We start from the raw sequence: 18,711 nt of genomic DNA, 5'->3' as shown, positions 1-18,711 counted from the left end.
TAAAGAAGAAGGGGAGGAAGTAAATCTGCTGTAGAAAAAAGAAAACTTAATTTTGACCTTTGGAAGAACGTTCTAATTTTCTTATTATCGTTTCATTAGCATCAGCAACGATCAAGCGTTTCAATTAATAAATTATTGCTAATAACTACTTGGTTTTCGAATAATTCTATTACGAAAAGGAAACTTTAATTCCAATACCTTTCGCTAAAATAAATTAGCATCCCTGCTTCTTTCATTTTACTATCGTTAATAGAAGATTTGGAATAACTCTTCTGTAGAGGAGAAAATTTATTTCTGTCTTTTAATTTAATATTTTGAATGGTCCGATAAAAAAAAAATCGTCTAATAATAAAATCGTGCAATTGGAGAGTTGACGAGGCATTAAGCATCGAAGAAAAATACGATTGCGTGGTAAAAATTATCATCGATACATGGTATAGAATATATTCTTAATCTTTATATAATATTATTCGATAATTACGTCGACGACAATCCGTACGTAAGTGAAACATTATTTCATCGTATTTCCATAATTCGCCTCGTCTCTAACCACTCACCCGGAACGTGTATCAACAAAAAGGAATTACATAAATAATAATTAACAAGTATGACCTCAACGGATATTAAAATTCAGAATCGAGAATTTCGTCGTTCGCCTTGTATGTAGGCATCGCCTACATTTTATTCCACGTCTCCTCCAATTTTAAACGCACTATGACATTCGTCTTTCGAAAAGAAATCATAAATTCCATGATTATATAATTAAAAAAAAAAAAAAAAAATAAACAACCGTAAAATTTCGTAACAGAAATTATACATTAATTAATATCTGACTAGAAAATTCTCAGGATTTATTTGAAACAAGCGTGTCGGAATATTTGCAAATTTTGACCATATTTCAATAATTCTTTTCTTAGAACATTTGGAGACATTATTTGTCATAAGAAATATCTCGAAATTTCTCAGAAATATATATATATATATATCAAATATTAATTAATGAACTAGAACATTTGGAGATTTTATTTGTCATAAAAAATATCTCGAAATTCCTCAGAAATATATATATATATATATCAAATATTAATTAATGTATATATATATACATATATATATATCAAATATTAATTAATGAACTAGAACATTTGGAGATTTTATTTGTCATAAAAAATATCTCGAAATTCCTCAGAAATATATATATATATCAAATATTAATTAATGAACTAGAACATTTGGAGACTTTATTTGTCATAAAAAATATCTCGAAATTCCTCAGAAATATATATATATATCAAATATTAATTAATGTATATATATATACATATATATATATCAAATATTAATTAATGAACTAGAACATTTGGAGACTTTATCTGTCATAAAAAATATCTCGAAATTCCTCAGAAATATATATATTGATATATAATATGATATATAATATATATATATATTTTGAGATATAGAAATTTCGAGATATTTTTTATGACAAATAAAGTCTCCAAATATTCTAGGAAAAGAATTATTGAAATATAATCAAAATTTGCAAATATTCCGACACGCTTGTTTCAAATAAATCCTGAGAATTTTCTATTCGAATATTAATTAATGTATAATTTCTGTTACGAAATTTTACGATTGTTTATTTTTTTTAAACTATATAATCATGAAATTTATAATTTCTTATATATATATATATATCTTTGTTAGAAAATGTTAAGATTTTGCTAAGCTAACAAAACCTTGACTTTTTAAAAAAATCCAAGGTTTTTCAAGAAAATTGTCGTTTTAGATACAGTATCTAAATCATCAGTTTTCCAGCAGAAGATCTTCAATATAATCAATACAAAATGTTAATCTAGAAAAAAGAATGAAATGAAATGAATAAACATGACAGGAATCAGGAAATAGTAACACGGAAATATTCTGACGTGATTTAACGTGGTGGAAGCTCGTTTCTAAGAAATGGAAACATATTGTATATATCGAGGACAAAAAACAGTCAGATCCAAAGAACCGGCGTGTGTAAAAAAAAAAAAAAGCAGATTTTTCGTGCAACATTATGCACTGTATAATCGAATACGAAATTGTTCACCCGTAGTTCATGGCAATTTATAACATGAGGAAAGCAGATAAAAAAGGCGCTGCTTTGCATCGGTAAGTTCATATAATTAATTCCATGCAGCGGCTTCTCATAAATATTCACGGTAAATATTACGTGCATGTACGTCAATATGAATGTTGAAAAGCAAAAATGTTGCTCGAAGATCGGACACAACACCTCGAACAAGTTCAGTAAATGGGCTTACTCGTACAGATTGCACGGTTCTACGAAGCATCAAATTTTTTCTACCCTGTATGGGACATGAGAACGATTATTAAATTGATAATACTGTAACTTGAGTATAATAACAGTTGAAGTAGTACTATATAATATAATATATAATTTGAAGCTATAAAGTGGCATCTAGAGGAAAATTCAATTCTAATATTCGGTGAAACGAATAATTCTCTAGCTAATGTATATGTTGAATAATATATTATATATATATAATTATATGTACTGTTATAGCAACGTTATATCTATAAATATATATTCTATACGATAATTGATTCCATTTAGAAAATACGCACTTCGGCATTTGTGCACGATTCATGCAACTTGTTGAAATAAATTAAAATTATAAATTCACGTTCAGAAAAGATATGCCATGATCTATTTTTGCTGCGAAGGCCTCAAATGTAATCAATTCACAAACATGTTTCGATTTTTCTGAAGATAGACAACCGAGAAGTAAACATTTTGTGAAGATAGATTAATAGTGAAATTTTAATTTGCCAGGAATGCATGGAATATCGGTAATGAGAAATCATCTTTGCTTTGAATGAAGTACAAGCGATGCATGGATTCTATTTAATGAAATAGATAATGGAGAGATAATGTAAAAGATTTATTAACAAATGGTGAAGAAGGTCAGTCATGCATATCGAAGCTAATTATGATGATTTTGTATGCAAGTTCAACAATGTGATATAATATAGGTTAAAAGGCAAGCCTGAAAAGCATAGAACTTTAATTACTTTATTGCCACATTGAAATGTACATGTGTACGATTTTATCACGATTACGTAATTAGTAAATTACATTATTTTGATAGGGAGAATGATGTGGTAGGGAGAAACAAGTTTTAACGCTCTATGGATTTTTATTCTTATTATAAGAGAGATTCTAAAGTGAGATTTGCTAAGATGGAATATTCCAGCATTCAACTAGGAAGAAAAATTTATTCCAAAGAGGGGACACAGAAGTCAGTGTCAAAAAATTTAGAACAGCTATAGATGAGCCAAATCATGAGGTATACGCGTGACACGAAATTCATATCTATCAGCCATGAAGAGTAGCAGATAACCTTCACACTTCAAACTTATGCCCAAGAAGTCTCTCGCAATCAGAAATTTTCCATTATTGTTAATAACAGCAAATATCCAAATTTGTTTGTTAGCTGAATCTGCCAGTATCAGGAACTATATCATAAGCAGAACTGTAGGATACTGCAAAGTATTTTGATGATAATAGTGATCCTTCTTAAGTAGGGGACAAAGGAAAATCCATAATCACAAAATTCATAATAAAGATGCAGTGAAGAGCTTCTTACAATATAAAAGTAAAACAATTTTGAAGATCTCTTTGAAGAAGATTCTTTGACACACTTGTTCTGTGTCTAGACACTGTCTAGGTGATAATAATAAATCTCTTCAAGCAGAGAACAAAGAACTCAAGAGTGGAAGATCATTGGAGGCCCCTTCAGTGGGAAGTTTCATTCAGAGCATCTTTGAGAAATCTAGAATTGAAACAGTATTAAAAAACTTATTTACCTCTAGAAAATCTTAATAATTAAGAGGTAAAAAGAAAAAGAAGAAAGGCGAGTCTCTTAAACTTTTCTTCCTGAAATATTAAATATTAAATAACGTAGAAATGATTCTGAAATGGTGAAATGAAAAATTTCATTTAAGATATATTTGGAGAATCTAAAATTGAGAGAATAGTAAAAGCCTTAGAACTGAAAGAGTCCAGACTTAGTCTAGATCTGAAAGAATCTCCTAGGCTTCTAGAGTTAAGTGCAACTTAAAAATGTTGACAAAATATCCTATTATAAATTGTTTTAAAAATGTTGACAAAATGGAAGGAAATAGTTCTAAATATCTAAACTTTTACACGAGAATTATACAAAATCTGAGTAATTAAAAGACGAAAGATTCTATTACAAATCTTCTAAATAGAAGAATATAGTTGTAGAATAACATAGAATACACGTGGGCTGTTGTATTTTTGTTTTAAGTGACGATATTGGGTGGATGAGCTCGCAAAAATAACTATGCGGCTGCGAAATTAGATTGCCACAGTCGGAAGGCTGTCCAAAAAGCTCAAAGCTTCAAAGGCTGAACAGTCTGGCTCAAAACTGTGCAGCACGTGTTTGTCGTGTAACTTTTGACTCGACTGGTTCAAAATTGGTAAAAAAAAATTGAGAAAACTTCATCTTACTTTGAAACGATTCGGAAATTCTCAGATAAAACTAGATTTCCATCTTGAGGTTTTAATTTGTTTCAAGGTCAGTGAGAATTTTTGGAATTCAGTTAGAGCCTTTGGGAAATTTTTTTTATTGGGAGAAGGAATCGTTCAAGATATAATACTCATTTAGAAATGTTAATACCGTGAAATCAAATAAATAATAAATAAAATTAAAATTGAATTAATCGAATTTTGTAAAAATTAGTATTTTTATTTATACTAAAATCCTAACAAAATTTTGAAAAATTTCAAATTATCGAGGAAGAGAAACAATTTTATCTTTTGAAAGAAAAAAAACAAGACTAATAATAATGGGCAATTTTGTAAAAAATTTGGATCTTTACATAAAAGCTGGATCTGGCTGGGACTTATTGTTGAAAGATAGAAACTTTCCTTTCAATAATTTTTCTACTGAAAAGCAAAATCAAATATTTGGATTATTTTACGAACGTAGTATAGTTTGCATGACTATCGGGGAATTTTTATTTTTACAAAATCTGCGGTGAGCATCGATTCCTTTCCTTAGTTGGACTGAGCGTCAAGTTAAAACGTCGAGTGTCCAGAATATTCTGTACAGCTTGATCCAGCGTATTCTCGTTCAAAGTGCAAATCACTTTAAAATACGATTATTCCGTGCTGAATATGATGGCGTTCCTTAACTATTTGCAACCTTTCCTTTTTTTAATAATGCATTAAACGTAATAAAATTTTTTCTTTTTTTATTAATTTAGAAATTAGGAAGACCATTTATTTAAAGAATTAAAGAATTACGTGTATTTTCTACTTTAAAAAATTGTTGCAACTGTATTGTCATTTGAAGATTGCAAGATCAAAATAAAATAATAAATATAATTAATGATCAAATTTAAACGATAAAGGTGACTTTAGTCCATGGAAAAAATTGGATTTTACTGTAACGATAAGAATTTATATCTTTCAATATCTTTATAACTTTCCAAAAAAATATACAAATTTAAACTAGCATTTGGATTCAAATTCATGCTCAAAAATTCAATTACAACATTCTTCTTGCGTAAACTTGACATATGGTCAATTCTTTTACATTAATTAAAATCTTATTTTTTCCATCTCTCTATTTTTTATTATGTCTAAAAAAATTAATTTCCATCAAAAGCTAACGTTGACTACCGAATTTCATGATCGTGATTAACTATAAAATATTACCAAGACAAGATAGAATAAATATAATAAAAAAACAAATATGTCTGAATGACCTTTTGTAATTGGCGGAAAGTTTCTATTGGCGCAACGATCTTTTTTTTTATAATTAAGGTATTAAGTACGTATCAAAAAATACATACAGAAATAAAAATTTTTCTCAAATATTGGGATATTATACATATTTATATAGCTTCATTATTTTAGAAATATTGCACCGTTATAATATCTCCATTACTGCGCACGCATACATTTCTACTCACACATAAAAAAAATTCAATTAGACTCACCAATTGCTTGGTCCTACGACAATGCTTTCCATTTTATTAAATTAACGGCTGCTTTACTCTTCCTACTTCTTTCCTACTTCATTCCACTTAGATTTATTCCTGTTATATTGCTCCAGTTGAATTAAACCTAGAACAGATGAATTTACAGCGTCAGAAGTGGAAAATAAACTGAACGTGCAAAGCGTCAGTAATGTTCTCATACGAAGTAACAAACATTGAAACGAAATAAATTATCGATACTGTTTGCGAAATTATAACATTTTATACAACAGTATACCTTTTAATCACTCTTTGAGAAAGATTTATGGTAATTAAAGTCACTTTCCTATATAATTTTCACAATTTCGTGCGACAAAACGCGAATTCAAACCGACCGACGCGAAAAACACGGAAACTACTAGCGCCACTTGCGTTCTCTTCTCCAAATAGAATTTAAATTCGAAATAGGTACTATATATCACACTATTTTCTTTTTATACATTATTCTTTATTTATTTTATACGAAGATTGGTATAATAAAACATTATAGACACAATACAATTTAATTTACGTACTTGTTTGGCTATAAAATTTATATAACAGAATGTATAATAATATGAATAAAATTTATAATAAAGTATAGAAATATACCTAGCCTAATCTATACTTGGAAGTTTAAAGAATAGACAAGTATGTTTTATAAGTTATTTTTAATATACTAATAACTTACACAATTATCGTCTAATTAAATAAATCATTTTACTGTTCTTTAGATTCAAATATCACTGTTTTAATTCGTACTATATGCTGAACATATGCATAGCTATCACATAAGTCACTCGATGTAAAAATAGTGTTAAGAATAGTAATAAAACCTGAAATTTATTCGTTCTTTTTTACGTTATGCCAAACCGGAGAATTAATACATTTTCTGTCGCATGCACTAATAAACAAGTACAGTGCTACAATGTTAATCTATCCAATCTATTAATATTAATAATAATATTTGAAATGCGAGAATTGCTTATTGATGATATCATTTCAAAATTATATGTTCAAAAAACTTTTTCATAATGTTATAAATCAATTTTTTTAAACTTTATAAACTTGTGAGATCAAGGTGGAAAAAATAGTGATGGAAAAAATAATGATGAAAAAAATAGTGATGAAAAAATATTTAATAGGTCCTAGGACACAGTATTAAAAAAGAAAAATAATAATAATTCCGATAATGAAAATTGATTAAATAAATTGCAAATGAAATGCTGTCTTGACGCAACTTTAGTCCTTGATGGGTTGAAGAGGGTGGAGAAAAGCGAACGTGAAGCCAAGAGAATTGGTTCAGTTTGTCGACGGTCTCATTCCACAGATTTATCAAATTTTTTGTCACGTGCATGGCAAAAGGCGCGAGAGGGGCTCAGCTGGGCTGCATAACATTAATGCACCTGCGATTGGTCGCCAGTCGGAGGCTCGACCGGATCGTTTAAAAATAAATTACCACTCTGTGCAGTGTCGTTGCGGGTTAAATTGAAACCGGCCAGTGCACTCAGGAAATTTACGCCGGCCGTGTTCGGGTTCTCTGGTTACACTCATCTCGTTTGCGAAGTCGTTTCTCGAGCATCGTCGTGCTCGTACTCGCCTCTGTTCTCCTTTATTCGAGAAATGACGCACGATCCAAAGCACGTGTGACTGACTCTTGCGCATTTTACGTCGCGTTTCGCGTTACAAGATCAATTCCGACTATCATCTACACATATACGCGCAACCACGACGAGCGAACCTAACCTCAAAATCGTTCGAGCTCGTATCTGTATCTTCATAAAACTACACTTCCTACTGGATTATCTGTTCGATTTTACTGAAAATAAAGTATGATAAAGGATATTTTTTATCGCACTAGTAGTGTTTTTTTCATGCGTATAAATTATTCGCGTGGAGTGCAACTTGAAGAATCTTCTTTAGCATGGTGCTAGAAGAGTGATAATGTACATTTTATAGTGGATTTATTTTGTGTGGAAAAAAGTCTCGTTTTCACTTGTTACTGTGTCGATTATTCGTCCGACGATGTAAATTGAAATGAAGAAACCGTTCTGAGAGAAATGATATAATTAGTGTGGTACGCATACGTAAGTGATGTGCAACGTTGACTTGTTTTCTCGTCGTGTCCAATCATCGTTTTATTCGTGCCGCTTATTGCGTCATGGATTTGGTTGGACGAAAACGCATTTGCTCGTCGCAACCTTGCACGCCGTGCATCATTGAACCTTTCGTTCCTCTAAAAATGTGAATTGAATAATACGTCAATTGCGTAATGTCGTTGATAACGTGAAGAAAAATACGTTGGACGTTTTCTTTTTCTTTTTTGAAATCATTCCCTGTAAATGTTTACATACACGTATATTTGATTAGATATATTCAAATTATTGCGATTATTATTATATCTCTACATTATTATGAATATCCTTTCTTGTGCTTCAATAAGTCCATGTTACATTGTATTTAAATTATTGCGAATTTCCTTTCAATAAGTATTATGAATGTCCTTTCTTGTGCTCCAATAAATCTATGATCTCTACTGTATTTAATTTATTATGAATTTCTTTTTAGCAAATATTATTATGAATGTCTTTTCTTGTACATGCATTATTGCACTATTGGACCTATCATATCTTTTTTTCAAATGTTCTCAGGTCATATGCTAATAATATGTATATCTACATGATGTAAGACATGTTAGTGAGGCAGCCTTAAAGTGAAATGTTTCGTAGTTTACCAGATAGGGTGGCGGGGCTATATTATGCCCATGGCCTGTTTTGTTCGTCTCATCCCATTGTAATCATTTCATTGGCAATCTCAATTGTATTGCTATGCTGGTTAGTAATACTGCTTCATTTGTATCCTACAACAAATAACAGGAATTAAAAAATAATTGCCATTCTTTTTTTTTTCTATAGCTCTCCTTTGGTTAATTTACCAATGCCTGGCAATGTGCCAAGGACAATAATTAACCATACTATTGTACCTGAAAACAATACAGAAAACTCTGTGTTTTACGTGCAACAAGTGGTATTAAGGGTTGGAGTTATACCATGGACAGAGGAGTTAACACTGATGGATGCTTTCAGAGGTCCACTGTATGAAGTTTTTAATCTTTTAGAAATCATACAGAATTATCAGCATCCAAAAACGTAAGTTGTTTGCTTTTAATTGACTCTTTGAGATGTGCTATGTCTTTATTATTATTATTTCTTCTAGACTAAAGACACTAGGTCAAGTCTGCTTACATATTGAGGCAGTTAAAAAAAGAAATGGCAAAAAGTCTGAAGTTTTGCCAGAATACAATTGTTTGGTTCTTTCACCTGCAAATCTATGGCAACGAAGTATTGAACTGTATGCACAAGATACAAATCTTATAAATACTATATATTCGTACCAGGTATGACAACAGTGGATTGAATAAAGTCCAGAAATAATAAAATATCCAAAAACTGATTTTATAATATAATTATATATATAATTATAAAATTATGTTTTACAGAATCTACAAAAAGGTAAAATTAGTTTAGCCGAAGTAATGTTTGGAATGAATTTAAAAGAAACTGGAATTAAAAGATATCCAATTCGACTTAGACAAAGGATTTTACAATATGCAGTAACTATTTACTTAAAGGACTATGACCCTGAGTAAGTAATTAATTGACAAGTATAATTAGTTGACAATTATTTTTCATATTACTTGGTTGATTTTATTTTCAGGTTTATAAAAGGATTACAACATAGATTGAAAAGTTACTATCATCTTCATCAGACGCAAAATGATAATGTTACTTACATTCCAATGGATGAAACATTGCATATTCTTTATCCTGGTGAATTTAACTATAGTGACTTTTTCCCCCTGATGATGACATTTTTTGCTTTGTTTTTCTATGTTTATTTCTCTGTGCGTAAAATCGAATTAATGAAATCAAAAATTGGAATAGCTTTCAGTGCAACAGTAACAGTGATAGGTTCTTTATCTATGACTGTGGGTATTTGCTTTTTTTTTGGCTTAACATTGAGTTTAAGTGGAAAAGAAGTGTTACCATATTTGGTGATTATAGTTGGGCTAGAAAATGTGTTGGTATTAACCAAAAGTGTAGTGAGTACTCCAGCACATTTGGACGTGAAAATACGTGTTGCTCAAGCCCTCTCCAAAGAAGGTTGGTCCATTACCAAAAATTTGCTTACAGAAGTAACAATCCTGACAATTGGATTGCTTACTTTTGTACCAGCCATACAAAAATTTTGTATATTTGCCATTGTGGGATTAGTCAATGATTTCATCCTGCAAATAATGTTCTTTTCAACAATCCTCGCAATCGATATCCGACGGACTGAGTTGTCTAATGAAACGTCGAAGTTTCACTTGCCCAACATACCAACTACGCGTAAGCAATTTACGACGACCATAACGAATAGAAAACCAAATATTTTCCGATCAAAATCTCATCCGAGATTAAATGGTTTATCTAGTGGCCCGACGAATGTCATAGCTCCAAATACACAAAACACTCATACATTTGGCAAAATTCCAAAACGTTTACGTCTAGTACATTTCTGGGCAAGAACTCGAATATTTCAGCGTGCCTTTATGGTATGGATGGTTGTCTGGATCAGCATGATCATTTACAATTCTGGCATTGTTGAACATGTTATACATCTAAGCGAAACATTAAAATCAGAATCAGATATTGATGGATACACGGTAGACAGGTCCCAGTCCTCAAGCAATTACGTCGAATTAAATACCATGAAATCAGTATCAATTGCTTCTGCAACCATTGCTCCAGATCATTTAAACAAACAGGTAATTTAGAAGCCATTTGTTTATTTTATTTTAAACGCTAAACGTATGTAATTTCTAGGACATAAATTTTAATTTATCGCGTTCTTTTATACATTAGGGTGATTTAACAAATAATATTACCGATGAACTGAATAAATTAAAACCAGTGGAATTCCCACCTTGGAATCGTTTATCGCTTTATCACTGGTCTTCGATCCTTTCAATGTACAACATCTCTGCCGCCGGTGGACGTATAATTGTATTACCTACTATGAAACTGTCTCATGCTGTCAGTCCGCAATTAGCGAAACAAATCAGTAATCCGAATGATGTGCAGCATTTTCAATGGCAGAGTTTTGCGACTGTCGCCTTCGACCCGTTAGATTTCTCAGGTAAGTATATATAACATAAAAAAATTATCAATACAATTAACGACACAGTCATTCAATTAAAAATTTATTACAGATATGGAATTACCAACAAGGTCAGAAAGTCGAGGATTTAACGCGGATGCTCCTTTCATTCCCTCCAGTCCGATGGAAATATTTTTAGCGACAGTGCTATGTCTCATTAGTATTATTGTCGTTGCCTATACAATGGTTGTCCTCTATAGATGTATTTGCTCGAGAAATTACGCCGAATGGCGAGCAAGTTGGTATCAGACAGAAAAGGCACACGATTCAGCAACACAATTGGTTTTGGAGGCATTACCACTAGTTCTTGAAGGTCACGCTCAAGAAGTAGAATGCATCGCTACAGACGGCAACACCATAGCCAGTACCTGTTTAGCTGGACACATCAAGGTGTGGGATGCAACATCGGGTGAACAGCTAATTCACATAGACAGAAAACAGTTCTTTAGTAGTCCTAATAAAAACTTGAACCACACAACGCCGGACGTGGATGAGTTAATGTCGGATTACGAAAGTGGCTCGCCACCTTCCAGAGGGGAAATGGAGAACACTAATCCGTTTGGATCGTATTACTGGCCAGCGTCGACTTTTTACTGCAGAAAATCCTCTCCTGGATTATATAATATGCATAGAGGGCAGAATGATAATAGAAAAAGGCATTCAATGGGAAACACGCTGGACTGTGATTATCAAATCAATGAATTGAACTCGGAGAAGAAAAAAAATAGTCGTAAAAGTTTGGACAACGCTTACGATCTTCCAGACTTAAAATCGGCGATAAATATCAAGTTTACATCGATGAAAGAGTTCCAAGCACAGCAATATCACGAGCAAGGATTCGATTTTGGCGACCAATATAAACATCTCTTCGAGGAACATAATAGGTCTATAGACGAGCTGCAGAATTCAGGGAGTTTAGAACAATTGTGCATTCCTAGTGCACAGTTAAACTCGTCCGGTGTAGTGGACAATGTGACTTTTGTGAATATAGATAAAACTATGCAAATCTCGCATGCAGTGTCTCCTATTTGGTGTATGGACTATCAGGAGAACCTTATAGTCGTGGGTTGTGCAAACGGCAGCTTAGAATTTTGGGAAGGTACTACAGGTAAATTTAAGGTGAATATTACAAAGAATCAATATCAATATTAATATTTTAGAAAATAACAAAAATAAAAATAAATGAAATACTTTAGTGTTTGTTCGATGACGGATCAGGGCTCGGAATATCCGTCGTAAAATTCATCGGCAGTAGAGTGGTGGCAGCTAAATTAAACGGTTCCATTGACTTTCTACAATTAGAAAGTTATAGCGAAGGTCAACAAATTGACTGGGGCTTCACATCCTATAGAAGAAGTAAGTTCATTTGTTACTATTTAAATACACTGTTCTTTATACTGTTACTTCTTTTTAGCTCATGTCAGAACAGGAAGTGCTGGCTCACCTATGGATATAAATAACATCATGCAATCCGAAGAAGACCTTCGCTGCATGAAAATTAGCTCTCATAAAGCACACCAGCAAGCAATAACGGTGCTTGACAGCGAGGGTGGTCGAGTTTTAACTGGTAGTCAGGATCACACTCTTAAAGTATATAGGTATGTATCTTTGTTTCATGATTTCTCTGAAACGTTCTCTGAAAAGTTACGCTTACTTAATTTCAAATTCAATTTCAGGCTGGAGGACCAGTTGCCATTGTATACCCTCCATGGTCATTGTGGCCCCATATCCTGTCTATTCATTGACAGGGTGAGTCCTATGACGTCCGGCAGTGGGTCTCAAGATGGCCTTTTGTGTGTCTGGGATCTCTTAACTGGTACATATATTATACCCTAGATAACAAATCATAACTTTTTATAACAAACTTATGTTTTTATTTTTTGTTGGTAGGAACGTGTATGTACAGTATACAAGCTCACGATGGTGCTATAGCCGCTATTACGTGCTCCGTGTCGTACGTGATAAGCATTGGCACTGATGAGAGGTTATGCGTATGGGAACGATTTCAGGGACACTTACTACATGCTCTTCCAGCACACAGATCAGCATACAGTTTACAGTTAGTCATGTTAACACATCATTTACTCATAACCAGCAGTCAGGTATGTGCATATATTCTATTTTAATGCGATGAAATTTTTATTAGTTTTTAACAGCTTTCGTAGCAACCCTTGCCACATAAACATCGTGTGGGTAAGGTTCATGAAAATGTGAGACATGTTTGCAATTTGTACGATTTCAGGGATCACTAGTAGTTTGGGACGTGAGGACGGGAGAGCCTGTGCGCGAAGTGAGACTGGGTCACACAGATAGTTGTATTTTCGTAAAACAAATGTTAGCGTTAAGAGATAGCGTAGTGTGCGATTTCGGTCGACAATTGCGGATAGTCAGGTTCCCGTTGGTCTCTGATAAACTAGATTAAGATCTGTATATGCACCACTGTACATAGCTCTGTTTCGTTTCTTATTTAATTTTAATATTTGAACAGCGTCCTACCATCTATGGAGATATAGATTTTTACACGACGTACATTTTACATTTGAAAATTAGACACACACTTTTAATATGAATTTTTTACACCAGACTACACCCGTCATGATCGTCGCCTTAATATATTTGTACCCTATCATGATAGGTAAAGAGAAACGTGTAGAGTATATAAGTATACTTAATCCTTTCTATGAACCTACGAAAAATTTTCAACGATTCTCGAGATGGTTTATGTACATTTGAATATATCGCTAAAAGCAATGATACACGATAGAGATCATATTTTTAGATAACTAAACAGAGAATCGAATAACTTTTGATATCTCCGTTCGTTGCCTAAATAACAAATAAAAAATATGGCTGTGCTATATTTCGAGGCATCCATTTTCTTTCACAATGCGATTTATGAGCATTTTCATAAGCGTCGTTTGTTATTTTCCTTTCTATTTAAGCAACTTGGGAGTAGATTCATATGCGGAACTGACATTTTTGATTGTTAAATCGGAGCTGTTAAATACAGATACGTGCTGGGATTTCACTTCTGTATTATGCAAGCATCTAGACTGCGGATATTTATATATTTATGAGAAATTTAAGGGCAATAATGCATGGTATAAAATATCCAAATTTATTATGTACATTTTTTCTATTATATAGGTTCTATTAATTATTAATTATATTCATAAAAGTATGAATCTGCATAAATATCTGCAGCCCAGATATAACGATGAGTTAGTTCATAAACAGTACATTTATCGGTTTACTGTAGAGGATCTTTCAACTCCAAGAGTTTTATGAATCAATGTATTGCATAACAAGTGTCTAGCGTACGACGAGATTTCATTCTGTCTCTATGCAATTTTGTTACACGGTCTAAGAGTGCCTTTATTCAGTCTTTATTTAATCTAATTAAATATAAACGTATCTTCATAAGGGGCTGTGGAAATGAATAAAACAGATCACAATCTTCTGACGCTTGGCCCCTCGACATGACGTCAATGGAGGCTTGCAAATTTACAATTATCTAGAATCGTACATTGAATGTTGATTCGTTTAGAGCATTGATAGAAAAGTATGTAATTTAATTTCGCCTGCCAAGAGTCTTTCGGAACTGTTGAATTTAATTCTTAAGAATCGAGCTCTTAGGCTGGAAGAATTGAATATTTAACATCCTATGTATTAAATTATGTAGTCCTGTTTAGTTTTAGCGATCTATTTTTATAATAAGAATCATGACTTTCGAACGAACGAAAATGGGTCCTATTTTGAATACATATATAATATACATATGTATCAACGTAGAAGATTTAATATGTAAATTGTCTTCTCCGCTTCGCGATTCGCTAAGGTTCGAAGGGAAGAATGTGTATATTTTGAGACACATAACGATGCAGAGTGTCGCCAATGTTTTATTCTTCTGAGAGGAAGTTGTACAGAAGCGTTCAAATCAAGTCCAAGTGTAAAGTTTGAAATATAGAAAATTATTGTTGAAGAGAGCGTTTAATGTTACAGAAAGGGTTCCCGGTCATTAGCTGCATTAGCTGTTTGAAGGAAAATTTCCGAAGTTTATTTTAGATTTAAAAATATGATGTTTTTATTGCTTGCAAATTATGTGATATACAGACTGCAGATTGTATGTAAACTTTTGTTCTTACGGCCACAATTAAAGAAATGGGACTCAAACAGAGATGCGTTCCACGTACTACATATTATAACAAATAATATGCTTTAGATGTTTTATATATAATATCTTTCTTAATTTATTTATAGTTAATTCTAATTTAAATTTTAATAAAAGCATAGAACTTTGCAGTCTAGCGATACATAGTTGTTACTTGGACTTCCATTTGTATAATGAAACTCTGGATAATTTGTCAGAAAGATGCAATCATATTTTTAAAACATACACAACAACTTCCACATTTTTATTCGAACATTTGTAGTTAATTGCCAGGGGACTCTTTGGTTGGGTTTGGAAGTTTGGCATGTGTGTTATGAAATGAATGCTAAAGAATAGCGATCTATATGTCTTTAGACTGAATTGTGTGGCGGTACGTGTCAACAAATTTCGTTTTATTTTTCTGATACAAGTTCGAGGTAATTAGCGTTGGGTCATGCGTCTATTAAAAATAGAGATATATATTTTTCTTAACCAAAGTTATAAATCATATCAGAGATCATGACACGTTCATATTCATAGAAGTCGTTACGCGAAAAAAATAAAAAAAAAAAATTGCAAGGATAAAACAATTGAATAAATAAAGAAGAAGATGCTTTTAATGACACAGTTGGCTGGCTAACGTTTCATTTAGGATTTCGCGTGATTTTTATATTTATTTAATTAATTTAACATGTGCAAATATGTCGTACACCAGATATATTGTTCTTAATAAATTCTCACATTTACTACACCTCGAGTTACCTCTAATATCCTAAACGAACTTGTCGCATGATTGATCAATAAGCTATGAATAATTATACAGGTTCAGTTTTTCCTCATCCTATCTGAATATTATAACAAATAGTTTACATTGATTATTTGATTAAAAACTGCAAGTTTTTCAAAAACGTTTCAAAATTCACAGTCTGTTGATCAATTTCCTCTATCCTTTCTCTTTCTCCTCACTAAAGCAGACAAATTATTAGTGCAGTTTATGGAATTTTTTTTTTTTTTTTTTTTTTTGAAAAGGGAAATTTTTATTATCTCTTATGAGGAAGATAATGCAGAAAATCGAAACGAACGTGCAATTGGGAGTCATTATAATGCAAAAAAGTCCGCGTATGATGGAACTTTCCTCCAGATAAGAATTATGCTATTGTAGTGTGTAATTAAGTTTCTTGGGAGATCAATAGGTGATAGTAAAAGTGTAGTATAATTCCATGATCAGACTACGTGCGTAATATCGTTCAATGACATATTGTGGACAACACCATATTTTGTAATTAATATTCTCGATATTAAGGCATACAAATACTGGTTTGGCAACTAAGTGATTGCGGATTTTGTCATTACCACCTAATGATAAAATCCGCAATCACTTAGTTGCCAACTGAAATCTCAAGCAACAAACTGGCTTTATCGGTATTAAGGGCAATGAATATTCAATAGGAAATAAATGACATATTATCCTATTATTAATAGGCTCTTAAATTCGCGCGTCATACAAAGTTATGAGCTTTTGTTCGGATAATTATTCAAATAAGATGTTTTTTTTCTTATTTGAAATGACCAAATATTTGGCAAATAAATTATCTGAAAGTGATTTATTTGTCAAAACAAGACAACTTTATCTTCCAATAAATTATTTCTAGTAAACTGAAATCTTTTCATTCGTTATACCATTCAACATTATTCGATGTAATAAGATCAGAAATTTGAATAGTCGTCTTTCAAATATTTCAAGATTAGGAGTATAATTTTCTGGAGGAAAAAATAATTTGAATTATCGTTCTTATATCAAAGACTTACACATGTTGGCCATGCACGAACAGTTGGAAGCTAATTACCTGTTGCAATTGATAAACATAGTATAAACGAGGGTAATTGATCATATTAGACTGACAAGCGCGAATAAGTAGCTCATTTATAATAAATGGCATACCTAATTAGCGCAGTCGATTTTATCTAAATTATGCTTGAAAGATATATTCCTCTTTCTATGATATATAGTGTACTTAAATTCTCTGTAACAAAGGTAGCAAGTTTAATGTTTGATTAATTAATGACATAGGAATATAAATTATAGTGAACTTTGCTAATATATTTTTATTTTATTCTAAAGATCAATAAATTTCATAGACTACTGTGACACTTATTACATAAAGAAAATCTCAAAGAGTTCAATATCAATATAAAATTTTGTTGCAATAAATCTAGATCTAGATCTAGATCTGAATCTCTGAATCTTCATATAAGTAAATACAAATGGATAACTTTTGGTTGGATAACTTTTGAATGTTAATAAGTTTGGGAATATGATATTGGATTAGTGTAATTTATTTTAAAATATTGCTATCTGTAATTTATTCCAGCCATTTGTAGGATTAACCGGCTGAAAATAACGATAAAAAGTTTCCATAATGTCAGTGGCAATAAACAACAGATGTTAAGGATAATTACCATGTTGAGAGCTATCCCAGTTAACATAGAGTATTCTCAATGGCCAATATATTAAGTTTGATCTTAGCAGAATGATTCTTGTTTTAATACACTAATTATGTACTTACATTGTCATTACTTATATATGTAGGTTGCTCAAGTAATCCAATGTTGGTCAGATTGTGTTAATTGTTTATCAAGACAATGAAGTACTCAAAGATAAATTGTTATTGCAAAGCATGTATCATGCCTTTTGTATCAACATTCAACTTCCAAAGTAAGACTCAAGTTTTAAATAAATTCTAAGATACTGAAGTGGATACTTTTCCTGATAGAAGAAAATCTAGTTCAATGAAGCTGCCTGTAGCTAAGAGTATGACATTATGGTACTTGAATTTTCCCACTATTCTTCAATGATCTTTAAGATAGCAGTAAGAACAAATTTCATGTGAACCAGTTCAAGCTTGCATTCTAAATATTCAATGCAACAAAGTCCCAAGCCATTTGAGTGAATTTCAGGATATCAACAAAGAGGATACAAGGTGGGATTTCCACTGATTTCCACAAGCTATATCAGTGAACTTTAGAATTCCAAGAATTTGTAGTAGAAAGAACAATTTCGAATACTTTGCATGGCTCAGTTTGAGTTATCTCAACACACAACTATTCAGTGTGATATGAATTCACTCCCCAAGCCACATACTAATATACTTTATTCCTAACACTAAAAATGCTACTCCTAATACTTCACAGCATCCAATTTGAGTGAAACATGACACCAAATATTGCTATTCAGTCTTCAATATTGAAAAGAATGCGTATAATCGAACAAAACCCAAAACTTATTCTTCCTACTCTAATATTTC

The 18,711-nt window shown here is 31.8% G+C and overlaps 1 protein-coding gene and 1 long non-coding RNA gene across 6 annotated transcripts; one reads left to right on the top strand and one right to left on the bottom strand.

Annotated features, from left to right (window-relative positions):
- The first annotated feature begins 7,311 nt into the window (after positions 1-7,311).
- Scap (SREBP cleavage activating protein) lies at positions 7,312-16,157 on the top strand. 5 transcript variants are annotated; one of them, XM_072018448.1, is made up of 13 exons: positions 7,312-7,884; positions 8,706-8,888; positions 8,970-9,203; positions 9,271-9,451; positions 9,554-9,699; positions 9,772-10,864; positions 10,962-11,235; positions 11,309-12,375; positions 12,453-12,612; positions 12,671-12,854; positions 12,933-13,072; positions 13,147-13,358; positions 13,499-16,157. In XM_072018448.1, the coding sequence occupies exons 2-13, from the start codon at positions 8,773-8,775 to the stop codon at positions 13,676-13,678; spliced, it is 3,987 nt and encodes a 1,328-aa protein (XP_071874549.1). In that variant the 5' UTR covers positions 7,312-7,884; positions 8,706-8,772; the 3' UTR covers positions 13,679-16,157. The 5 variants fall into 5 exon arrangements, with proteins under 5 accessions (XP_071874549.1, XP_071874548.1, XP_071874546.1 ...); XM_072018447.1 differs by having other exon boundaries at positions 7,312-8,131; XM_072018445.1 differs by having other exon boundaries at positions 7,312-8,141.
- LOC139995233 (uncharacterized) lies at positions 15,638-18,108 on the bottom strand. The gene is made up of 3 exons (XR_011801916.1): positions 17,974-18,108; positions 17,216-17,430; positions 15,638-16,371 (listed from the first exon to the last, which is right to left on the bottom strand). It is a non-coding gene; the product is annotated as an uncharacterized lncRNA (long non-coding RNA).
- Between the last annotated feature and the right edge of the window lie 603 nt (positions 18,109-18,711).

This window comes from Bombus fervidus, chromosome 15 (genome assembly GCF_041682495.2).
Source record: "Bombus fervidus isolate BK054 chromosome 15, iyBomFerv1, whole genome shotgun sequence".
Classification (NCBI taxonomy): Eukaryota; Metazoa; Arthropoda; class Insecta; order Hymenoptera; family Apidae; genus Bombus; species Bombus fervidus.
The sequence above is the reverse complement of the archived record's forward strand: the minus strand, read 5'-3'. Positions and strand labels throughout refer to the sequence as shown.